General features: G+C 40.0%; 1 protein-coding gene across 1 annotated transcript in view; it reads right to left on the reverse strand.

The window, feature by feature from the left end:
- Nucleotides 1–4,634: 4,634 nt before the first annotated feature.
- Nucleotides 4,635–26,793, reverse strand: part of LOC145349129 (forkhead box protein O1-like) — an 85,554-nt gene continuing 63,395 nt past the window's right edge. Inside the window, exons 2-3 of the mRNA XM_080197501.1 lie at nucleotides 12,962–14,304; nucleotides 4,635–10,174 (exon numbers count right to left, since the gene is read on the reverse strand). Coding sequence (XP_080053627.1) covers nucleotides 12,973–14,304 — 1,332 coding nt within the window. The 3' untranslated portion in view covers nucleotides 4,635–10,174; nucleotides 12,962–12,972. The remainder of the gene's footprint in view (nucleotides 10,175–12,961; nucleotides 14,305–26,793) is intronic.

Here is a 26,793-nt window from a genome sequence, read left to right on the forward strand (position 1 = left end):
TGGTGCAGAGAGCCCTTATGTGAATCCTGTGAAAAATCAATGGGCGGGACCTTTTCCCACTGGAGATACTGGCACCGAGATTGGCAGATGCGCAGTAGCCCCTTACTGCTGGCCTCCCGATCGCTGGCCATGTGATTCCCCCCCACCCCCCACCTCTGATCAGTGGCTTCCTGGACATGTCTGGGCCAGTCTTGACCCTCTCTCTCCCATCCCGTCTCGATCTTCCCCCGTCCCTCCCCCCACCGGCAGTCCCAATCTCTCCTCCTACCCCTCACTGGCATCCCTCTCTCCCAGAAAGCCTACCCACCCCTCCTACCCAATGGTCAACCCTGGTAGCTGGCCTCCCTCCCTCCGTCACAGCTTTAGCAGCCCAGCAGGTTGGGAGAATCCCACCCCCCAAATTTCATCTGAGTCAGAGCCATCTGTATAATTTCCCTGTCCCATAATTTACCTCACTGCCCCAGGAAATTGAAAGCCTCCTTTCTACCCCTTTTAAACCATACCCTAATGCATTTAATTCATCCCTTCCAAGTCACACCAGAAATAATCCCCAGATTACCACCCTCGTGGTTTCACACTTCAATTTGAAAGCTAACTCTTGAAACTTTCTCTGCAAGGCCTCCTTTTAAGTATATGATTGAGTCACCGTATGAAGACAGAAACTCAGTCACTGGCTTGACATAAATGTTTGCCAGTTAGATCGTTGCTACTGCCACTCCAACGAACATTGGCAACATAAACTGCAAATCAAAGTGAAGTCTTTCCTGTGTATTGGCTAAAGTGCTCTGTGTGTATGTCCCAGAAGTAATACAGAAGTTACATGTACACAATACTCTGAAAGTAGCAGCATTTCCACTTTTGTTAGGAGTTAACACATGGGGAATAAAGGCAAAGTAGGGTCTTTAACACACAAGTACGTGAGAGTCAACTGGACGTCAAGCAGATTTTTCTTTCCAAGCTTCAGTTAGCCGACAGCAGTGACTCCTCACTTGCTAATTTATTTTTGTGGTTTCGGCTTGCCTTTGGTCCTTTGCATGTTGCCACTATTTATATGAACGTTTTACAAATTCAGCTATTCCACTCCAGGGGTGGTGGTCAACATCAGGACAGACCACAAGTTCCTGTCCTCACCCAAAAATTCCAGAAAATAGCAGTCACTTGATAATAATCAAAAGCAAATCAAAAACAGGGAGGCCAAATATCTATGCTCACTGTCATAAGTCAGGAGAATTGTCATAACCTCAGTTATGGCCATTCCAAATGAAACCTGCCAAGACAATGCAGACCAAGAGCAATTGAGCAGGAGCTATTCACTAACTCAGCTAGTCTACTGGGGAAGTAAGCATGCATGAAAATATTCACAGAATATCTGATTCTTTTTGGCTTCCTTAGAGATGAATGGTAAGACTGATAAATGAAGCATTACAATTAGAAGCAAGTACTGTTCCTAATTGAGTCGTATTGTGACATGGACCAGTTTACAACTACAATTCCTTGGTCAGTTAGAACTCTCGGTTCAATTGCCAGCTTGGATTACCAACTGTGCACATTCTCCCCATGTCTGCATGGGTTTTCTCTGGCTTCTCCAGTTTCCCCTCTGTTGAAAGATGTGCAGGTTAGGTGCATTGGCTTTGCTAAATTCTCCCTCAGTGTACCCGAACAGGTGCCAGAGTTTGGTGACTAGGGGATTTTCGCAGTAGCTTCATTGCAGTGTTAATGTAAGCCTACTTGTGACACTAATAAATAAGCTGTTTATCAAGTGTGCAAAAGGTGGAAGTTTAGGTTTAAATTGAACATTGAAGGAAACACACTTTATTCAAAGGAACAAGCTGTGTTGGTTGTCACAAAATAATTAACATTTCTATCCTGCAGTTTCACCTCTACCTAAGTTTTATAAAGGCTCACAAAAAATTCGGTAATTTCACAATAAGGGTCACATTTTCTCGGAAACTTGGAAAACAATTTGTAAGAATTTGAATTTGTATTTGTAAGAATGAGTCAAATATTTGGCCTAATCCTGCAGCATTGTTTAAAAAAAATCAAAGATCACATCCTTACTGATAACCTTTGCTCCTCCAGTGTAGTATCTCCGGAAAGGGACTTTGTAACGGAGTGTGTTTTTACATGTGATATCTCAGTGAGTCACATAGCTGGAAGAGAAGCAATCACAGATGTAATGCTAAAGTCCTGAGTTTTAGCTTCACCGTCTCAGCTCCATAATTCTCTACAAATACAAACCTTAGGACCCAAAGGAAATTAAGCAAAACTCCACAATATTCATTCACACAAGTCCCCACTGTGCTGTCGCTTGCAGCCCCCAGATGTTAGCAGTGCAGAAAGCATCGTGTCCCATCAGTCATTTCTATGATCCCGAATCACCAGACCTATTCTTGAATCACCAGTTAGTTATCTAGGTCCTAGCTGGATAGGCTTATTGTCACAGCATAAACAAATTCCCAGCATAGCAGTTAAAGTATTCTAGAAGGGGCAAGATTTTTCATCTCAGTTAAAGCTGATTAACATTGAATCTATATCCTCCAGTTACGTACTCAATGTCAGTTAGCTCACTTATGTTTACATTTCCAAGCACTCTCAACTGGTTTCAAAGCAGAATCATGTCTCCCCATCTTTTCCCCAACAAGAACAACTGAGTTTTTCCTCATAACGTATAGGTTTTCGGATCTGTTATCCTCACTGGGGCCACTGAATCCCTACAGTGCAGAAGGGGACCATTCAGTCCATTTAGTCTGCACTGAGTCTATGAAACAGCATTTTATGCAGGCCCACCTCCTTTATCCCATAACTCCCGCCCATTTAGCATGGCTAACCCACACATCTTTCAAAGAGGCAATTAACCATGGCAAAGTCAACTAATCTACACATCTTTGGAGTGACAGGGGGAAACTCACTCAAACATGGGGAGAATGTGCAAACTCCACAATCACCCAAGGTCAGAATCGAACCCGGGTCCCCAGTGCTTTGAGGCAGTAGTGTTAACCACTGGTGTCACCATGTGGCTGGCAGCTTCAGCTGACTACTGATTTTGGAATTTTCCCACCTCTTCTATCATGGTATAGGGGTGGGGGGAACTCAAGAATGCCTGAGGTGGTGGTAGGGTTGGCAGACACCCCATTTTATGACCACCCCCCCACCCACAAAAAACAAGCCCAGTGGGGGCATGTAAAATCTAGCCTCATGTTCAACTCCTTGGTAACTATACAATGGACTCTTCTCCAGTTTGACCTGATCCTGACTCCAACACCTGGATAGAAATGCAAAATATTGTAGATGCTGGAATCTGAAACAAAAACAGAAAATGCTGGAAAATCTCAGGTCTGACAGCATCTGTGGGGAGTGAGAATGGAGCCAGCATTACATCCTGCCCCATCCAGCTGGCACAGTCTGCCTCCTACCACCATATTCACTTACTTCAATCATTCACCAGTGAAAATAATGTCCAGAGGCTTTTCACTGTATTAGTAAATAGCTTACCAAAAGACAGGGTGGAGAAGAGCATGGCTTGGCTTCCCCCAGTGATCCTGCCATACGAACGGTGACTCAGAACAGGTATATTCCATATTTCTGAAGAGGTGCAATTTGGAAGTTCAGGTGAGGAATGTGGAACAGTGTGGAAAAAAAATAGGAGCAGAATGGCGATCTGATAGGGATTACACTCCATGGAGGATTCAATCATTATCCCAATCAGTACTTGGATAATTAAAGCTCCCCAGTATCACCACTCGATAGCCCTTGCACAGCTCTTGTGATTTCCCTTCAGAATTGTTCTTCTACCCTCTCACACTCTGGCCTGTAGAATACTTCATGTGATGAGATTTTTTTTTTCTTGCTTCTCTTTTCCATTTCTACAAATCCTCTCCAATTCAATGTCATGAGAGAGGTTGGATCCCCAAAATGGTATAGAATATTCTACAAAGATAGTGAGAATAAAGCTATTTTGAAGTTTGGCTGGATTTTCCTTCAGCTTCACACTGACTAGATTTTCAGTGAACGGTCAATAATGAAACTCAAATCCAATGTTTGCACGTTTGTTGTTTTAAAAAAAAAGTCATTTCTTTGCCCATCTCCTTAAATTGAAAGAACATATTTTGAATACTGTTCTTCTAGCATATCATCTGATATGGATTTTCTGTGAGAGAAATGGGAGTGGAGGGATCACAGACAGCACTAACTCATGGGAATCCACATCAAGTTAAACGGGAAAAAAATTCTTACTTTTTTTAATGCTAATCCTTTAATGGCCACTAGTTAGATCACATGTAGACCAGAATGCACTGAGCAAAGCAATCTGCAATGCCAAGATTCCTGCAGAAATCATGTAATAAACATAAGGCCCTTTACTTACAAAGCCTAAAAATAAAACTGTTTCAAGTGGTGTCACGCACACCTGGGAGACTGGCTGCCTTTGCCATTATGGCACTGCCCATATTGCAGATAGATAGAATGTGGAATGTCACTGCTCAAAATTTCCTTCATTTCCCCATCTGTACACTCTCAAAACAGCAAGAATGGGATTCCTCCTCCTCCCCATTTCAAGGGGAAAATACAATTCAGATGATTCGCCATAAATCAGAAAAAAAGACAGCAACACAATGCCGATTCTGTAACAGAATTTATATACATTTATTATGGCTCCATACAATAACAGCAAAGATTGTTCTTGTGTCTTTTAATGTACATTATCAGGCACTTGTCTATGAAACAATATATTTAGTTACAGCCTACATTACTGAAAAGATATAAAGTGGTGAAACTTTCAAGTACTGCTACAGTCTGTAGTACTGGAGCAAGCATTATTTACATGCCAGTTTCAGGTTGCCATTGGTCTGCGGAACATCCGTCAAAAGAAGGGTCAGCATTGTGCAAATTGGTAATTGTCAATTTAAAAAGAAAATCTATGCCCATTGCAACTTTAATTTATAAACGAGATGCAATAGATAAGTCACATCTAATTTGATAAGTTAATATGTAAGTACTTAAATTTCATTAGATTCATAAAAGTAATGTTTATTAAAACATTTAAAAAGTTTAAGTGCAATTAATTTTCTATTGAAAAACAATTGGTCCAATGATGTTTTCTTCCCTCTTCCTAGGGATGCTCTGCTGACGCTGCTCAGTCATTTACATCAAACAGTACATAACATCCATTAGTTGTACTGAAGAAAAATAGTATAGGTTTATCAAAAGCAGTACGATTTCCATCATTAACTTCTAAATAAACTTTATATACCATGTATGGTTACATACAACTATATCTGAAACAATACATCTTTCTGTTACATTTAAAATATCTGAATAATTCTATTTTATAATATACTTTTAACAGTACAAATCTGCAAAAAATTCAAAGTTAAGACTTTGCATAGGTAAGATCTGCACATTTCACAGAGCAATCATTTACAATTAAGGTAGTTCTACTCAAAAGCTTTCTGAGCTTCAATATTAAGATGACCAATGAAATACAGTTATGAAACTGTACAAGCATCTAGCGTAACACTTCTGTGGTACTTCAAATTTAGTATAATGTCAAGCAGAATGAAAACTTGTGTAAGAAATCTGATTGTTAAATAACTGATCAAAAAAAAGTAACAAAAAAAACTTACAACTTTACATTAGTCCCTGCGCAAAAATCCACATCAGGCAAAACTGATTAAATTTAGAAAACTTATACTTTTGAGTTGTCGCATATTTACAAAAAAGCAAACGTCACTTAATAGCACCCCCTAGGATGTAAAAATCTAACTGCGTACATACAAAAATTGTATTTTAATCCAGTTAATATAAAAAAATCTGAAGGTGCACGATGCCCCGATTCTTTTTTTTTCTGTGATTCTGTAAACTCATGGGAGGAAAAAATGATAAATCTTGTGACCTGCCGTACTGGTTTTGATTAAACATAATTCAAAAAAAAATCACTAACAAATGCAGATCTCACGATTTTTCATTCTTTAACTATTTACCTATTAAACATGTCAGTTTGACCAAACAAAACCCTACTATAACACTGAATGTCATCTGATCGAGCTGTCAGTTGTGCGCTGTAACAAATTTAATTGGTTGAACAAGTATTTGCATCTTTTGGTTGTTTGCAATTCCAAAGAATGTGCGATGGCCATGTTGTAGATTGAATATTTTAAAATGACTTTCATCTTAAAAAGTTCTTTTTCTGCCATCCAGAAACGTCAGGACAACGTGCCATCAGAGCTACACCTATTGATGGGTCTCTGCCATTATGAAAACCAACTGCCAGTAACTACAGCAACTCATGTCCCCATCAGCAAAGTGGCCTGTTTTTCCTCAAGGTAACTCCATGGCAGCTCAGCTGAGACAGAAAGTCAATTGTTTGCAGCGGAAAAGGGAATGGAATGTGGACCTTGGTGTTCCAACATGATATACGTCAGCTCAAGTACTGTAGCTGTTACACAACTATGGAGAAAGAGAGAACACAAAAGGCGAGAGAGGGGGAAAGGGAGACAGAGTGCAAAAGGTGAGGGGGGGGGAAGACAGCAAAAGGAGAGAGGGAGAGAGAGAGCAAAAGGCAAGAGGGAGCAAAAGGAGAGAGAGGGGAAGAGGAGAGAGAGCAAAAGGCATGGGGGGGGGAGAGAGAGAGAGAGAGAGAGAGAGAGAGAGCGCGAGCAGGGCAGAAGGAGCAAAAGGCAAGCGAGAGACCGACAACGATGAGAGAAAAGGGTGAGAGCGAGTGAAAGACTAGAGAACAAACTTTGCATCTTTGAACTCTACATCCAATGAGTTACATTTAAAATGTAACCACTTGTGATTAACACAGCGGTCAATTTCTGCACGGTGAGATCCCACAACCAACAAATGAATGGACGATGTAATTTTGTTTTGCTCATTTTGGTTGACAGAAATGTTGGCTGGGAGAATACGCTGTTTTTCTTTGTATACTCTCCCTTGCGAGCTGTGAGCCACCTGAGCTTGCAGATGAGGCCTCAGGCACAATAGGTAGCGCTTTCAACAATGTAACATTCCCCACTGAAATGTCAATCTAAAATATGTATTCATATCTACAGTGTGGTTGAACCTACGTCCTCTAACTCAGAGGAGGAAGCTACCTAATTTAAGTTGATGTGCTGGATGCTAAGCAGTCACAAAAATTGGTCTTTGAGGAAAAAAATGGACCTGCCCTCTCAATTGAATAAATCTGTCAATAAGCTAGGATTACAATTTGGGTACCATTCTTTGCAGACAGCACATGAAAAAAATTCTATGCAGTTGTTTCTGCACGATCGTCCCATTCAAAGCCATAATAGGAATATGCCATTTCTTCCCAACCATCAGCAACAGGCATGTTACAGGTTTTACTGTGTACAATTCTATACACAAGCCTGATTGCCAGAGTGAAAGTAAACAGTTGCATTGCCTCCTTCACGGAAAAGGCTACACCTTCTGACATATTTGGGGAATGTGCATAGAAGGACGGGGTATGGCGATTCAAGCATTTGGTGATGAATTGAGTTTAAGGTGATCTTCTATAGGGGAGCACATGGTGACTACAATTCACTCAGCTATCCATCTGGAGAGCTAGAGTTTCAGAATATTCGTAGGCAAACAGATTCGAACATCATTCCAGTGTTTGTTCAGGCTCAATAAAGTACCCTAAGACAATAAAGCTGAAGCTTGTTACATGTCAAGAAAACCTAATGCACCAAAAACACATTAATAAAAACACAAAGTAGTGCATCTATTATACTTGCATATTTTAAAAAGTCAGGGGTTTAACAAAACATGGGTGCCAATCCACCTAAAACAGTTCATCACTCAAAAAGAAGCTTCTGCACTAAAATCCCTTGCACTGGACCAAAAGTCTGGCTTGTGGAGATCTGAGTTTAAAACAAACGATGTTGGAATCAAAGAGCTAGTTGCATGAGCTGGAGTCACAGCCAGAAACATCTTCGCAGGGGTCTTTTCCTAAAGTTAAGCAATGCCAACTAAAACTGCACTTGGATAAAAATATTGTTGCATAGGCCATCAAGTCAACTTCTCAATGACAAGGCGTTTCTCAACATCAAGGTAGATTGTGGCAGTGTGACACTAATGTTTATGTCTAAAACTGAAGAACTAGGTGGAGATCTAGCATATCAGTGCCAAATAACTAGCTTTTAATTTCAGGAATCTGATTAGTTTTAGCAGAGGACACAAACAGAAGCCATTTCCCATGTATTGAGGTGGTCAAGTGGAATTTTCATGCTGCCAGCTATTTGCCTTGGCCTTATGCTTGGGAGAACACAAGTTAAATAAATGGTAAAGGCTCTTAAGGTTGCAGCCTCATATTGGCAACATTCCTGCTTGTGGTGTCCCCCAGACTGCAGAGAGAGCAGGCATGGTGATCAATTTATGGATATTTGAAACAACCACAATTATTACAAATGAAACACCTGCCAGTTAAGCGGTGACAAAATTAATTTAAATTAAGTGAGTTTTTAAGATACAAAAGTGTAACAACTTCTGTTTTTTTAGAAAACTATGAACTTCACAATGTCAAAATCCAAGCTGCAATTAGTTTTCAACTCTGCAAGGTCACAACCACCAAGGACCCTGAGAAAGGGCGACACTGAAATGATCTTGTAATTTATATAGGATGGTTGGTATATGTGGCATTCCTGTGTTTATAAAACTGGTATGAACATGGTGACAGCTCAATCGAAAGAATGGAATAGCTATTTACAAACTATGTAGCAACATACTGGGTGTATTAAAACAAAGCACTGCAAATAATCACTACATTTCAATAATCAAAAATCACTCAAAGTTTACCCACATATTTGAACTATATGCCATAAGATGTATTGCAAATCCCTTGGTGAAAAATGATTTGAATATTAATAAGGAGATCATTTTAATCTAATCTGCCTGATTGGAAACCTGTTTTACACCCTGCCTAATACAATTCTCCACTGATTTCAGCAGACAGAGTGAAATGGGTAGCCAATGTGATCTAGTTCCCTGACAGTGGAGTTCGGTTAATACCCCCACTCACTTGCATTACAATGTCTTTAAAATGAACAAAAATCAATGTTATCAGATCATTAAGAGTCCATTTCTTTTTAAATTCCTTATGCATTGCGTATTAGGAAAAGGACATGTGCTTATAACTTTATGTTGGATTGTGGATCTATGAATAGAATCTCTACAGTGCAGAAGGAGACCATTCAGCCCATCAAGCCTGCAACAGCAACAATCCCACTTAACCCCTATCCCTGTTACTCCATGCATTTACCCTCCTAATCCCCCTGACACGAAAGAGCACTTTACCATGGCCAATCAATCTAACCTGCACATCTTTGCACTGTGAGAGGAAACCAGAACACCCGAAGGAAACCCACACCGACACAGGGAGAGCTTCCACAAAGACGGTCACCCGAAGCCAGATTTGAACCAGATCCCTGGCACTGAGAGACAGGGGTGCTAACCATAGTGCCACCATGTGACCTGTTATTGGTTGGGAATATTTTGAAATGTGCCCATCGTCTAAAGTCACTCACTAAAACCAGCACCCCATGTACAAATACAATCCCTGTGGTATGATGGAAAGATTCAGCAACAATTACATATGAGATATGCAGGCAGTTTGTCCCAAATTTCTGGGGCAGAATTACTGATACAATGATTTGCTACTACAAACTGGCAAGTTTTGAAATTAAATCTAACCTTAGCTGCAGATTGAGTCCGACTTGTTAGAAGTGAAGGACTCACCACCATCATATAATAGCGGTGTTTTAAAATAAAATGGCAAGTATATTATTTACTTGGAAATTTTCACAATACAGTACTAGAGTTGGGAGCAGATCTTGTTACAGCCATAGTTAACAACCAGACCAGGACCATGTAATGCTCATAATTAAAAAGTAAATTTGTTAATTAAGCACACTGCATATATGTTTGAAATGACATTCTGTAGTGAGTTTGGCACTTTGTAACCAAACAGTTCCAAATTCCAGAGGCCTTATCTGGAGCAGCACATAACCTGCAAACATTGGGCAAACATCCTGTGCAGGAAAATGTTCCATGCTGCCAAGTATGATGAAAGGGAAAAGGGAGCATTTATCAAGAGATTCAGTAAGGGTGAAGGACATCTTTGGACTGCTTTTCCCAATTTATGATGTCAATCCAGTCTGGGTGCCTTCAGAGAAATCTAGTTTAACAAGAAAATAGAAAAAAACAGTGTCAAACACAGAGGCATAAACCTATTGAACTGTTGCAAATTAAGCCAAGTGAAATTAACATTTGTAATAATTCAGAAATAGGGCTTCATCTTTACACTTGATTTTAAATTTTTCAACTGCAGTTCAGAGGCATTTCTGAAAAAAAAAATCAGGAGTCAGATGAACTTAAGTGGTGGGCAGAAGGAATCAAACTAAACTCCTTGATCAAGAGAAATTCAAAATCTCTGGCAAGGTTTAGCTTGTCAACCAACTGAGTTTTAATTAATTATCTAGTTTTAATCAGTGCACCATTGATAGTTGTGCTTCTGCTAAAACCCTACGCTGAAAACCTCCACTACTGGGATTCTCTGATGCTGGTGCAGTGAATGGGGAGTTTTGGCTGAGTGCCAAATTCTCCGTTCTCACTGGCAGCAAGATGGCCACAGATGAAATTGGAGAATCCCATCCGTAAACTCTGGAATTCTGTCCCTTAAACTCTGGCTCACCAAATACCTCTTTGACAAAGCTTTTGGTCAATTGTTCTCATCTATGCACATCTGTATCAAATTTCGTTGGATAACATTCCTGTGAAGCAACTATGTTAAAGGCAAGTTGCCATTGTAGTAAAAGTCAATTCAACATAAATGAATAAAAACCTCTCATTTAAGATCAGTATTTACAGTAACTTCTGAAAGTCAGGGATTGAGCCCGAGACTAATCTAATCTCAAAGATTCAATCAACTGTTATAAATGACTTGAGCTTTGCTTTAGTCATTTGAAATTCTCGATTAGGTTACAACCTTGTGAACTGGACTCAGGTATGAACTATTTTGTAAGTCTCCAAACAGCACTATTGCCAAACACAATCCATTAATTGCTCTAGCAATATCTATATACAACGTGCTCAAATGTATATATATATATAATACACAACAATTTAAAAGTATTTAAGCCACACTTGACAGGAATTGTTTACCTGCAGGAAACTTATACACACACACACACACACACACACAAATTCTATAATTAAATACTTAATTTCTCATATAAATATGGGATTAATTAGTACATTTAATATTGCATATCATGCAACATGAAGTTACAACAGTTCAATACTCAATTGTATCAAAATATACCTACAAAAATCCTCACTGAACAAGCACTGCAGCATAAATTTAAATAGAAAGGTGATCCTCCCAAGTCCCATTTTTAAAAAGTCATTAAATCAAAAGTAAATTGAAGCTTGTATGTACAAAAGTACTGAGCAGACTTCACAGGAGGTGGGTACAAACACATATCCCAATCCTCTGTGGTTGCATATCCAAATAAGTCTGGCCACACTGTCTGGAGGAGGAAATGAGCAGAAGCTTTCTTCCCTACATGTGGCTGGAAGAAGGATGTTACATACAAGGAAAAGAATGAATAAAAAAAATCAAACTTGCATTTATATTGTTTTTTTTCATATCCTCAGGCAATCCCAGCACACTCAAATGGCCAAGTGAATTACTTTTTTTGTAGTGGGTTGTTTGGGTAGCTAATCATAGTAACCAATTTACACGCAGGCTGGTTCCAGAAAGATCAAATGAGATAAGCCATTTTGGCGATGTCATTTAAGACAGGAATGACACTCTAAGAGCTCTTTGCTCTTCATTCAACTGTGTCATGACATATGTTCAACTGCATGTGAGGAGATCGGATCTTGTTCCCAAGTCTCATTTGTAAGACATCATCTCTGACTGTGCAGCCTTAGAGTTGGTCTCAAGTGTCAACTTAGATGAGTTGCTCAAGTGTGCAGTGGAACTTAACTCATGCCTTCAGGGGCAAGTGACATCAACACAGCACATGCAGGAGTTTGCCAGTCCATTAACAATAGAATGCAATTTGACCATAAAAATACAAAATAAAGCTTCTTTCACTGTGGTGGAATAAAGTTATCTTAATATCAACCTGGAAGATGGTAGCAAGTGTCTTATGTTCAATGATTTTTCACAAGAAAGTTGCGTAACTATACATTTTTTCCTCTCAAAGCTTTGAGATTTTGTCACTTTACTCTTGCACGGAGCAATGCATTAACTGGGTCTTGCTAAACCAGCACCTACTCAAAGATGATTCTCAGTTTGCACTACTGATATGAGATAGTATATATACACTACAAAACCACCTTTAAAAAGACAGAATTACAAATTCAGAAACTACAGAAATCAGTTCTGCACAAAATTTTTAACCAGCCAAGTGTGTAATTAACCTAATCAGCAGATTTGTCTACCAAAATGCACCAAATGGATTTCATGGTCTCTGATCTTAATCTGCTTCTCTGATCCTGTGGCAAACCAGAGTTCTTTCTGAAATATGCAAATTGGGATCTGATGCCATTATAAATTCCCAACTGCTAGCACACGTGTATGTGTATATTATATGTATATGTTGTCCCTGTCTCCCTGTCTGCCTGTCTCCCTGTCTGCCTGTCTGCCTGTCTCCCTGTCTGCCTGTCTCCCTGTCTCCCTGTCTGCCTGTCTCCCTGTCTGCCTGTCTGCCTGTCTGCCTGTCTCCCTGGAAGCCACTATGGTTTCCCCATCAGGTGAACTTGGGTCAAGACAGAATCAGGAGCAACTATTAGAGCTTTGTTTCCCCTTTTTGTAAGATCAAGAGAGACACTTGCGCTCCAGTTCCACTTCTTCTCACAGTCATCACTACAGTGACATTTTGGAATTATAATCTCATTAACATTAATAAACAAAGTGGAAGCATGCAGTTTTGGTACAAGATCTAATACCCACCTCTCTAAAATTTAGCCAGATACCCAGCTGTGCGTGGATGCCTTTGCACTGTTTGAATAGCAGTCAAAGTTAAAATCTAGAGTTTCGCCGTCCATAAGGTCATTACGAATAATGGACTCAACATCACAGTCCAGCCTTTCAATGAACATATCATCCAAATCACTAGGCAGCCTCTCCTGACTCACAGCAGCAAGATTCATTCTTCCGTAACCACCGTTACTGTTAATAGAACATGGATCCATTGCATTGATTTGCAAAGACATAGGCACTTGTAGCTGACTTTTTGGTGTGGATAGATGTCGAATATTTGGAGGATGAGTCATGATGCTCACTGTGTGAGGTAAGGCACGACCATTCATTGCGATTGAATGTTGACTATGTACTGCATGTTGCTGGATGCTGTGGTTCATCATCTTGGTGTGAACTGCCTGATTAGCATACGTTGTGGGGATCATCATATTTTGACTGGCCATCCGATTACTGGCTTGTGATACCACAGTATCAACTTGTGGTAACATGTCACCATGAGGTGGGGAGTCGGAAGTTAGTAATTCTTTAAGGAGTCCTGGTGAACAGTTATATTGAGTGATCGGTCCAAAGCCCTGTTTTTTCTCTTGAAAAGTCTGCAAAGGGATTTGCTGTAGGGAATTCATACTGCTTTGAGCATACAGGCATTTTCTGTAATCTGGCGTCGGTGAACCGATGGCTGTGTTCTGTGCTGGAAAAGAATAGCCAGTGCTTTGCTGCATTAGCGACACCGAAGAAGGCTGGGTAGATGCTACCATTGATGAATTTGGGGACAAAAGATTTAAGTTATCCAAAAGATCCTCCATTACATTTTCAGTCATGGAATTTGTCATAGAACTAGTCATCTCACTTAGACTTGGCAGCGTTGATGGCATTTTACTGGAGCCACCAGGGTAGACCAATGGTGACATCTGGTGAACCTCACCATCACCAATATCTTCTTGCTCTGGCATGATCGGTGAAAGCCTTCCACTTAACGTGCTAGCATTTGAGCCAGTTCTTGTTCTGAAAGTGGTCCAGGCATCAAAGTCATCATTACTGTGGGAATTGGGACTTCCAGGCCATTTTGAGAACTGTGTACCGGGACTATCTGCACTGCCATCCTGGCCCGCCTGAAGTGCTGCCTTTTTCTTGGCCGCCCTCCCTCTGCTTTTGGCAAACTTGCTGTTGTTATCCATGGATGCTGCTCTTCTCCTGGGAGATTTTCCACTTTTTCCCCCTTCTGGATTCAGCATCCACCAAGAACTCTTGCCCGTTCCTTCGTTCTGAACTCTTACAAACTTGCTGTGCAGTGACAGGTTGTGACGGATTGAATTCTACAAAAATGAAATGCAAATCATGGAGTCAGAACCACTTCTTTTGTGCACTGCCATTAATAGCTTGCTACATAACCGCACAATTACCTTTGAAGCTCCTGCCTCAACAGCCCAAAATTGGTGGTGATTGTGGGGTGAGGAGTAGAATTAGGGGAGTATTCCAAATTAACCATTAAATCATCGGGGTATACCAAATGAGTAGTTTTGCATTCAATTTTCACAACTAGTCAAACAAACAAGCATGACTAGAGGCAACCCTCTAGTCTGCATGTCCAGTTGTACTATATAGTGGTAGACCAGAACAAAACTTTACTGGAGTCATGTGGCTCAATTATGAAAAGGATCTGAAGATTTGGCTTTCCAAGGCAGTTATTTTGCAGGAGGTACTTTGAAGCTAAAATTGTGGGGCAATGGAGTGTTTATAACAAAACTGCACAAATTATACATATGATACATACACAATTTTTTTTTCATACATATCAGTTTCTTATACATTCTGCTAATCATTGGAATAGTCTAAAATCATGTATTCTATACTAAATGTGCAGAATAATTTTCATTTTTGTGGTCTTAATTTTATTAATGGACTGCTGCAAGGGTGGAACCCACATTCATTATGACAGAAACACCATAGCTTTATAAGCAAGCTCTGGTTCAGCGTTTACAATCAATAATCTAAGATTCCTAGTATTTTTGCTTTACCCACTCACCATAAATGTAGGTTTCTAACAATGTATTGTGCCTGTAGACCACAGTGGGGCCAGGGGACGTGCAGAGAAAGAGAAAAGGTTGTTAATAAGATAGCATTACTTTTAATGCCTTGGTTAATGAAACTAAAATTGTCCATGGATTGATCAGGTGCCTATTTTAGCTTGTACGGTAGTTCAGTGTACATGCAGAAACTGACGATAAAAGACACAAGCACCATCCCACCACTGCCTCTTTCAACTTCTCAAGTTGTCAAACTACTAGCCCAGCATCCAGTACTGGATGAGTAAAAACATTGGGAAGACTGAAGCTATTGTCTTGGGTCACCACTTCAAATTCCATTTCTTAGCTGACAACTCCATCCCTCACCCTGACAACCAGCTGTGGTTGAGCCACATGGTTCACAAACTTTGTTTGACCCCAAGGCGAGTTATCGAACACACATTCACATTATCACTAAGGCGGCCTATTTTGACTTCCTAAACATTACCTGAATCCAGCCTTGCCTCAGCTCACATGCTACTCTAAAACCCTCAGACGTGCTTTTACATAGAAACTAGAAGCAGGAGCAGGCTATTTGGCCCTTCAAGTCTGCTCTGCTATTTATTTTGATCATTGGCTGATCACCAAATTCAATATCCTGATCCTCCCTTCCCTTGATCCTTTTAGCCCCTAGGGCTATATTTAATTTATTCTTGAAATCATACAACATTTTGGCCTCAATGACATTCTGTGATGGTGAATTCCACACATTCACCACTCTCTGGGTGAAGAAGTTTCTCCTTACCTCAGTTGTAAAAGGCTTACTCCTTATCCTCAAACCATGACCCCTAGTTCTGAATTCTCCTGCCATTGGAAATATTCTCTCTGAAATCAACCCTGCTGGAATTTTATAAGTTTCTATGAGATCTTTTGTTGCCTCTAGATTTGACTATCCCAATCCATTCCTGGCTATCCTCCCACTTTCAATCCTTCATAAACTGGAAGTTATCCAAAATCTGTCTATACCTTTACTTGCATCAAGTCCCATTCATCCATCACCCTTTGCATTCACTGGCCCACAGTGGTTTCCAGTAAAACAATTCCTTGAGCTTAAAATTAATCACATTCATTTTCAAAGTTCTCCAAAGCATCATCGCTCCCCATCTCTAATCTTATTCAGTTCTAAAAACCCTCCGACATATTAGCATTTCTTTAATTATGGCCACTTGAACAACCTGGATTCGAATCACTCCAAACCTCTCTTTCTCTACACTCACTAAAGACACTTCTTCAAACCTCTCTCTATGATCAAACAGTTGGTCATGTACCCTAAAATTTCCATGTGGCTCAGCAATATTTTGTTTAATTAACACCTCTGAAGTGCCTTATGGCATTGCACTATGTTAAAAGCACTGTAAAAATGCAAGTTTCTGTCATTGTAGTTTCAGATGAGCCATAATTGTATTAAACTGATTGCAAGTGCAATATCTGTCAACAGTGATAGAACTAGTATTACGCCATTACATCCCAATGGAAAAATACCCAGTTTCTAAAGTACAGCAGAAAAAAGGAGTTCATGCTCTGCCATCTTTTATTTCTCCAACACAAAACAGAGAATATTGATGATAGAACAAAAAAGGCTTTAAAGCAGAACTAGCATAAACTCCTTGCCACCAACAATGGAAAAAATCTTGCCTGTGTTAAAAGTCTGAATTCAAATCTGGTCAAACGCCCTATACCTAGACACCAACAGGATGTAGGCAAGTAGATTTTGTGAACAATTACATATACAGTGAACAGATGGCTTAACTGCTGGCCATTGCAAGATTCACCAGTATACATTGAAGAAGAAAATATTGCACTTGAATAGCGTTTACAGAACCACCAGACGTCTCAGAGCACTTTACAGCCATTGAAGCACTTTTGAACTAAAATCACTGCTGTAATGTAGATTTGTTCCAAAATATAATCGATCACCTATCCACTAACTTATAGCGGCTCTACAACAAAATGTAGAAATCTTCAGGCAACATTTTATTTAGCTTGCTTAGCGTCATCAGGTCTAGTCTCTAATGTTTGCAGAGGGGCCAAAAGATTTAAGTGTCTGCTAAATATTCTTGTTCAGAAGTAATGCATACCACCATTTTCTGGAACTTTTATTGCAACATTTCCCCCCCCTCTTCTTCCAGATAAGGATCGACAAGATTGCTGAAAACTCGTATCAGTTTGTAGAGAATAAAAGACTGGTTTTACATTTCGAAGAACATCGAGCTGGAGGATTTCTCTTGTTCTACTGTATGCCAAAACATAAGCAGCGGGACCAGGGGCATTAAAGTAATCACTTATAGAATGAGTTCCACTGAGGTCACAACATTGCCGTATCTACACACAGTTAGCTGTTGATGGTGCATGTGAGCCTCCCTTCACTTTTCAGTAAAAACAATCACAGACACCTACAGAGGAGCCCCGACTCAATCTGCAGCGTTTAGATCAATGGGCGAGTTACAGGTCATATTTCAAGCTAACAGTGCTGTCTCCTAGTGCTGCCAAACAATAATGTATTTTTTTCCAAACAGGAAAAAGGTCTGCGGGGTTGCTACATAAATTCCTGTTTTTCAAGCACAGACTGTGAACGAAGCTGTAATTTACCAACTTTTTTTTAAAAGGGGATGGCGAAAATTGATTAAGAGGTAATCTTATGAAAATACGTCCCGTTGTTAAAATGATGTTGTGTCTGCTGACAGCTCCAGACAAAAGTACAAACTCGTGAACGTCTAGCTTCTCCAAAAAGGAACTTGGCAGGAGATACCCTGCTGACAAATTTTTGCATTTTTCTCGCTTTCCCCGCTGCATTCCGCCTCAAATACATAACCTGCCGTGAACTTTCACATGGGACAGTTGGGACTTTTAAAATTAAAAAAATCTAATTATAAACATTTCCATTTGCCTAGTTCAAACACAACAACTATTGGATAATAGATGTTGGTGTTAATGCTTTGACAATACAGTATCAATTAATTTAATGGGAAATGCCAACATTTCCTTGCTGGATGTCAAATGATGATTCATAGCCCTACCTGAGCAAAAATAAAAACATAAAATGGTCTTAAACCCATGTGTACAAAAGCTGGCAGCAAGGATGAACTAAATGTAAGCCAGTTTCATACTGTACCACTGTATTTATACAAAAGCAGCATTGTTCATGATCATGTTAGAGATAAAAAGGGATGAAGAACAGCGAAGAAAATACATTGATGCTGACTGCTAGCCTTGTTTCAGGGCCAAATTCTTTGTATATTTTCATTTGATTCTGTTATGGAGATAACGCATACTACCCACAGACTAAATTCAAGTCTGCACTGGATGTTTTCACGAATGGCATGCAAAATTTGGGTTGCATAGTTAAAATCCTTCATGGATGAACTTCAGTGACTCAAGGACTATTCAAAATAGCAAGGGAGGTTTTTGCTGCTGAACAGAATTGCAGTGGAAATCTTTGTACTTGCTTTCAAGCAATCTCAACACCTTACACACAAGTTCCTTCTATCAATTTACACTCCACCAAGATGGACATCGGAACATTGGACTTACTCCTGCTCCATTCAACCCATCAAATCTGTTCTGCCATTCAATTAGATCATGGCTGATCATCCACCCCAAAACATGGCTTTCCCATGCTATCTCCCCTTGATGTCACTGGTATCCAGAAGTTTATAAATGTGCCTTGAATTTATCTTCCACTTGAGCATGTCTTATGTCAGAAATCTTAACAGTATTAAGTAGTCAGTGTACACTGTTAGATAGGCTTTTAGTGATGTTGTTAGAGAAACAAGACAACGCCAACCATTCCGATCGGTGATCGCAATCTCATCCTTGTAATTATAAAAAAGGACAATGCTAGTCCCTAATCACCATTTAAAAAAAGTCCTGAATGCATGTGGCTCTTGCTACCTTGATAGATTAAAACAAAAAAATATAGCAATGAACTTAATGAGTCAAAAAAAAAAGGCACTATCATTACCAATCGTAAGAAGGTCTTCAACCCGAAACATTAAATTTGTTTCTCTCCGCAGATTCCACCTGACCTGCTGAACATTTCCAACACTTTCTGGTTTTATTTCATAATTTCATAGCTTTCCTTTGAAAAGAGTCACTTTGGAATCGGCATTCCCTAATATGAACACTGCCTCCTAACATCAGTGGGGTAGCAAGTCAATTCAAACAGTGGTGTAAAACAGGTGATATCAGATAGGCCACCCACATTACACAGTGTGAGATTTTCTCCAACATCGGCAAAATCTGATGCCGAGTGGGAAAAGGGTGTCAAAGCTGCGAACAGAAGTGGCTTTTTTTTTTTAAATGCATATACTGGTACACTTCATGTAAAAAGGCAGCAAAGGTTCCATGACACATCTCAGGTGCAGCTTCTGATTCACCCATCCCGCCATCAGCTGAGTGCTTCGATGATCTGGGTGCCATATTTATAGGCTGTCCTGCTGCACAGCAAGCACACTAGGAAACATCCTTCACTTGGGTGAATCTTCCTGGCTTCGCCCACTGCATCAGTGACCCCAGAGCACTGGTCAACGTCTGAGACCATTTATGCATCCCGCTGTTCTGACATCACACCACAGTGGAAGCATTATTTGACATGGGGCGGCAGGTGTATGATTCTGGTGAGGGGCGGGGATAATGAAATGCTAATGTAATCCAATGAGGTTTCCAACATTGAACGGCAGGAAATGTGGGCTGCCACTGCCAAGGAGTTTGGTGGGGGGGGGGTGCGCAGGCGGTGGTGGTCGGTTGGGGTGGTGGATTGCTTCTTGCTTTTATGTCAAGGTGAAACCCAACTTTGGTCTTCTCACACTAGTTTCTGCTCTCACCGCCAAACCTGTCTGACACACATGGGAGCAGAAATTCCTGGCCACAGTGTCTGATTCTGTCCAGTGACTGCAATGAAGCCAAGAAAAGGCCCAATGTACGCACAGTACATTACTGCTAATTACATAAAGTCATTATAAAATCTAGTGCCATTAGAAAGTGGATAACAAAATCCTAGATAGCAACTACAGCAAGTTGTCTACTTAAATTGGAGCTTAGTTACTGTTAATACACTTTGGCTGATGATTGATGTGCAGATAGTTTAGAAAAAGTTCCACTGCTTGCAATTTGCCAAGGCTTTAAAAAACTAAATCAGAAGATTAAAAGGATAGCAGTTTCTCAATCTTACCCTAGAAGTCAATCCTACATCTAGATAATGCTATTACAAATGAGGACAGTGCGAGAGGACTCGAGTCACTGACTAGGACTACATGAATATTAATTTTCCACAGCTAATATGTTAATTTGTTTAGAGACTGCATTGGACAACTCACCTGTATTATAAAAGGAACGTACTGCCAGTGTCATAAATTGTGCTGTTATGACCAATTAAGTAGACATTCCATGGAGTTTATTAATGGGACTTGGGCATGGCTGGCTAGCTAGCATTTATTGCACATCCCTGGCTGCCTTTGTTCAGAGGTTAGCTGAGAGTCAACCACATTGCTGTGGCTCTGGATTCACAAGTAGGCCAGACCATATAAGGACAACAGATTTCCTTCCCTAAAAGGACATTAGGAACCAGGTGGATTTTTCTGACAATTTACAATGGTTTCTTGGTCATCAATAGATTCTTCATTCCAGATAGATTTTATGGAATTCAAATCCTGCCACGGCAGTTGATGGAATTTGAACCCGGATCCCCAGAGCATTAGCTGAGTTTCTGATAATACCACTAGGCCATCACCTCCCCCAAAAGTGATGGATTAGCTTAATGTTCTGAAGGAAAGTCACAGACCCAAAATTAACTCTATTTCTCACTCACAGATGCTGCCAGGCCTGCGGGATACTTCCAGCATTTTCTGCTTTTATTTCAAACTTCCAGCATCCACAGTAGGTTGCTTTGGTTTAATGTGCAGTGTTTTTCATAACACAATAATGACATACCACTAATTGGACAAACATGTGACCCATCCCAACATGCTAGCCCAGAAATTGCTGTAAAAATAATGGTGAAACTCACAGCATTTAAGTGCATTTTACAAAAAAATATTTGTGGTAAAGAAGAGATACATGACAAATTCTGACTCATCAAAAATTCTGGACAATATGTACTGATCTACCATTAACCTCACTGAAGTCAAGAGAATTACCATCTTGTTATAAGGCTTTCCTAACATATCATGAAATTGTGCTGTTGATATGAACTAATCTGAATGCAGCTTTTTAGAGCACATAATTAATAGGATCATTATTGTATAAATGCAATTTGTGGTCTTGATATGACATTTAATCTTGGGAGGGCTAAAAAGGACAAAATGAAATTGTGTAGAGTCACTCCCTCAGCCAATAAGTGTCTAGAAGATTTTTAAATTTTACATTTTTTCTGACTTCTCTCATTTCTCTCTTATCTTTCTATATCTAATTTGACTCCAATACATCCAGTTTCCTTCACTATCATTTAGACCATAAAAAAGGAGCACAACTAGGCCATTTGGTCCATCGAATCTGCTGCATCAGTGAGATCACAACCAAAATGATACAACCCTCAATACCATTTTCCCACCTTACCCCCATAATTCACGATTCCCTTGCTGATTAAAAATTTGTCTATCTCAGCCTTGAACATACTCCAGCACCCTGCAATAAAGAAATTCTGCCTCCAGTCCTGTCTTAAATGAGTAACCCTCTTACTCTAAGAGGATGTCCTCTAGTCCTCGACTCTCCCATCTAACCTGTCAAGCCTCCCGAGAATCCAATACACATCAATGAGATTGCCTATTATTCTTCTAAATTCCAATAAGTACAGGCCCGATCTACTCAACTTCTCCTCATAAGGAAATCCTTCCATATCCAGGATCAACTTAACGAATCTTCTCTGAACTGTCTCCAATCCCAGTATATCTTAGACAGGGGACAAACTGTTCACAGTATTCCAGATGTGGTTTAACTTATGCCTTAACTTGTGCCTTGTATGGTTTCAGCAAGACTTCCATAAAATTTATACTTCTGAAATAAAGACCAACATTCCATTTGCCTTCCCTACCATGTGCTGAACTTGCATGCTAGCTTTGTGATTTATCTCTGTTCTGCAATTTTCTGCTGCTATTCTCAATTTAAATAATAGTTAGCTCCTTTTTTCTTCCTACCAAATGCATAACTTCACATTTTCCTACATTATATTCCATCCATCAAGTTTTTGCCCATTCACCTGTATATATCTGTATGGCTTTAAACTAAGGGGGGGTAGCTACAGGACGGATGTCAGGGGAAGGTTCTTTACCCAGCGGGTGGTGAGGGATTGGAATGCCCTGCCTGCTGCAGTTGCAAATGCGCCTAGTTTGGGGGCGTTTAAGAGATCTTTGGATAGGTTTATGGACGAAAAGGGATTGGTATAGGTTAGTGGGTCATTGTTTTTGTAACTGGTCGGCGCAACATCGTGGGCCGAAGGGCCTGTTCTGCGCTGTAATGTTCTATGTATCCCTCTATAGGGCCCGTCTCCTCGCCACTTTCCTTTCCACCTACTTGTGTCATCCACAAACTTGGCAGCAATACATTTGGTTCCCTCGTCCTAGTCATTAATATATATTGTAAACAATTGTGCCACAAGCACAGATCCTTGTGGCACTCCACTAGTTACAGGTCGCCATCCTGACAATGTCTCTCTTATCCCAACTTTATTCTATAGTTAGTCAATCCTCTATCCATGCTAATATACAACCAACAACGTGGGCTCTTATCTTATTAAGTAGCCTTTTGTGCAGCACTGAACAACTTTTGGAAATCCAAGTATATTACATCCACTGGTTCCCCTTTTATCGATCCTTCTTGTTACCACCTCAATTTTAATAAATTTGAGAGGCACAATTTTCCTTTCTTGAAGCCATGCTGACCCTGCTTGATTATATTATGCATTTCTAAATGCTTTGGACGTTATAATGGACTCTAACATTTTCCCGAATACTGGACTATAATTACCCATTTTTTGCCCCTCTCCATTTTTGAATAAGGGTGTTACACTGGCAATTTTCCAATCTTCTGGGAGTTTTCCAGAATTTAAGGATTCTTGGAAGATTATTGCCATTTCTGTAACTACTTACTTTAATATCCAGGGATCCAGGAGACCTATTGGCCTTTAACCCCATGACTTTCCTAATACCTTTCCCCTAGTGATGGTAACTGTATTTATTTCCTCCCTCCTACCCCTTGATCATTTAGTATTTTTGGAATATTGTTACACCAGTCTTCATGGTGGAAGACAGTAAAGTATTTGTTTCACTTCTTTTCTATTTCCTGGTTCCCCATTATCATTTCCCAGTTTTATTGTCTAACATGTTCACTTTGGGCTGCTTTTTTTTTAAAATGAAAAGAAACACTTGCTGTCCATTTTTATATTTCTTGCAAGTTTACCCTCAGTTCATCATCTCCCTCTATTATTTTTCAATCATCTTTTGTTGGTTTTTAAAACTTTCTCAATCTTCTGGCTTATCAGTAACATTTGTCTCACTTTACATTTTGTTCATTCAGTTTAACACTATCCTCAACTTCCTTGGTTAACCATAGTTGATTTAGTCACTTCCTAGAATAACTCTTCCTCACGAGGATACAGTGCATCTTTGCTGTGAGTCATGAACTATTTTCATAAACATCTGCCATTGATGACCAACCATCTTATCTGCTAAACTCCCTTCCTAGTTCTCTCCAGCCAACTCTGCCCTATTGCTTTATAATTACCCTGATTTAAGTGTAGCATAGTTGTTTGGCTGTGTTTTTCTCTATCCTTATGTTTGCTTGGTTAATGACGTCGGCCAATGGATCTGACATCCACAAGGACCCAGTTGATCTGCATTTTCTACACAAAACAGTACGATCTGAAACATCAAGTTAAAAAGAATCCAATGCAGTGTTCCCTGCACCGTGCACCAGTCCCACAATTTCTACACATCACTGTTAAAAATAGATGGTGAATGATGCAGAATTATAAACATTTAGGGACCTCTTTACCAAGTAACTTCCATTTGAAAAAGATTGGCATCTTTGGATTATGGAAACAAGTCATTTTTAGAAAGCTGTCATTTAGAGTTCTGCTTACACTCTGATATTTTCTATTCACCAAACATTATAACCAAAAGTTGTGAACAAAGACAGCATGGTGGTTCATTCTCAGTTCCATCAATTAGTTGTGTTATGCAACATGGGCTGAACTTAAGCTCCCGTAGAGAAAAGGTGAAGTACATTTTCCAGGAAAAAGAAGCAGTAATTTCCACCCCCCGCCCCCCACCCCAGAGAACTTTGCTCCAAAAACATTATTTTTTTCAAAACCAAATGTTGATTACTGAACATCCAATTACATCTGCTTGCCTCACAAGAACCGCCTTGATAATTGTTCCCAAAATTACTTTGCTGGGCCTAAATATGAAGCAAGACATTTGCAATATAGGTGGGAGTGGTGCCACCCCAATCACACACAGTGCATGTAAATATGGGGTCTATGTCTCATTTGGTTCTGGCATTTGCTGCAAAGAGAGGCCAAAGCACAAGATACCGCAGTCAGGGGAATGGAGAGCTTGAGAGGTGGGGATGGGAGTGGTGGATAAGGTTTTAGGGCTGGACAAAGTTAGAGAGTAAGAGTCAAGGCAATGGAGGTATTTAAGCATGACTACTCAAGTTGGAGTGGAAGCAGGATTTGATGTGGGATAGGATATGGGCAGCAAAGCTTTAAGTGAGCTGAAGTTTAAGGACAGCAGAGTAATCAGCCAGGGGGGCACTGGAATAATCAAACACAAATGCAAAATAGTGCAGATGCTGGAAATCTGGAATAAAAATGAAAAAATGCTGGAATTAGTCAGCAGGTCAGGCAGAACCTGTGGAAAGAAAATCAGAAGTCAACATTTCAGGCCAACGAACAGTCAAGTCACAGTGATAACAAAAGCATGATTGAGGATTACAGTTACATATTGTTAGCCCACACGATAGACTAGTTGTCACATACAGCATGTGACAGGACACAGGGATTGGGGGAATTGAAAGAGACAAAATGGGATATTCTCTGCAGACATGGGGTCAGTCTGCTAATGTCTCTAAGTGGCAGGTTATAAATGAAGAAAAGGGACTTTGGATCAGTGAAATGGGTCAGGGGAGACAAGACATTGCTAGAGATAAGGAAATAGGCCGAAGGAGATCCAACAAGAGGGGCAATGTGTACAAAGTACTAGAACAATCATTGGCATAAAACAACTCTGTCAAAAGCTAAAGGGAGGTCAAAGTCAACAAGGAATATCGGCAGATGGTCATACTAACAGACAACAACATTCTTAATCCAATTTAGTGATGGTCCAACCTAACAATGCTCATGGAAGAATAATTGTGTGTGCTTCAGTTTATATTGTTTCAGTGCAGTAGTTCTTCGTTTCTCTCTTTCCTTGCGACTTTTGTGTTGCAGTATCAGAATTGGAGCATAATTACGTCAAGATGTACCTGTCATTACAGCATCACTATCCGTGGAAGCGTTTGAAAAGTACACCAAATAAGAGTCGCACAAGATTTTGTTTTAAAATAGAAATTGCAAATGCAAGAATTTTCCAAGCTGGAAAATGTTCCCATGCTAAAGACTGGCTCGACTTGAAATCTCTATTTCAGTTGAAGGTCTCATGACACCAAAAATCCTTGGAAGTTGGATAAAATGGTTGCTGTGAACAGTGAGACTATTAGTAGAGAAATGATCATGCATTAGGATGGAAAGTGAACTATAAACTGTATGTGAACAATTAAATGACAGAAAATTACAGTCTCGTTTAAACTATAGATAAAGGAATTTTCTGAATAGTACAATATAACAATTCTTTCCGTAATGAGATTTTGCGTCAAAGACAGCACTTAGAAACAAGGACCTTCCGTGGCACAGCTTAATTAATGGTCTGAAAAACATCCGTATTTCAGCGAACATTACTGATTTGAAGAACTGACAGTCAAAATTAATAAATTACAAATTTTCTGTTATTTACAAGCAGTGCGAAGTAATGCATTGAGATTTAGTCTGCACAGATTAAAAGAGGCACAATTAGAGTTGCCAACTAGTTTCAATACTGATCAGAATAACACCTCCTGACTTAGAAGTCAGGAGTGTGACGGAATACTCCCCACTTGTCTGGATGAGCGTAGCTCTACTAATGCAAGAAACAACACCATCCAAGGCAAGACGGTGCACTGGATTGGCACCCCATCCATCAACTTAAATGTTCATTCCCACCACCACCAGCAGTTTTTAACCATCTACAAGATAAGAACATAAGAAATAGGAGCAGGAGTAGGCCATCTAACCCTTCGAGCCTGCCCCACCATTCAATAAGATCAGGCTCGAAGATGCAGATGCACTGCAACAACTCCACATGGCTCCTTCAAGAGCACCTCCCACCTACAAAGGACCTGGGTAGCAGGAGCATCGGGAACTCTTCAAGTCCCACATCAACCTGACGTGGAACTATAATCGCCATTCCTTCGCTGTCGCTAGATCAAAATCCTGGAAATCCCAAACAGCGCTCTGTGGGCCTACACCACAAAGAATGCAGTGATTCGAGAAGGTGGTTCACCACAATCTTCAGGGGCAATCAGGAATGAGAAATAAAATGGTGGCTTTGCTCACATGGCATGAACGGAAAAAAAAAACTTGACTTCTCATTGTGAATTTTCAGGATTCACTACTATGCTACAGCCAACTTGAGTTGCAGCTCTCGCCAATATTTCTGTAGCTAATACATG

The sequence above is a fragment of the Carcharhinus amblyrhynchos genome, chromosome 10 (assembly GCF_965287045.1).
Source record: "Carcharhinus amblyrhynchos chromosome 10, sCarAmb.v2.hapA, whole genome shotgun sequence".
Lineage (NCBI taxonomy): Eukaryota > Metazoa > Chordata > Chondrichthyes > Carcharhiniformes > Carcharhinidae > Carcharhinus > Carcharhinus amblyrhynchos.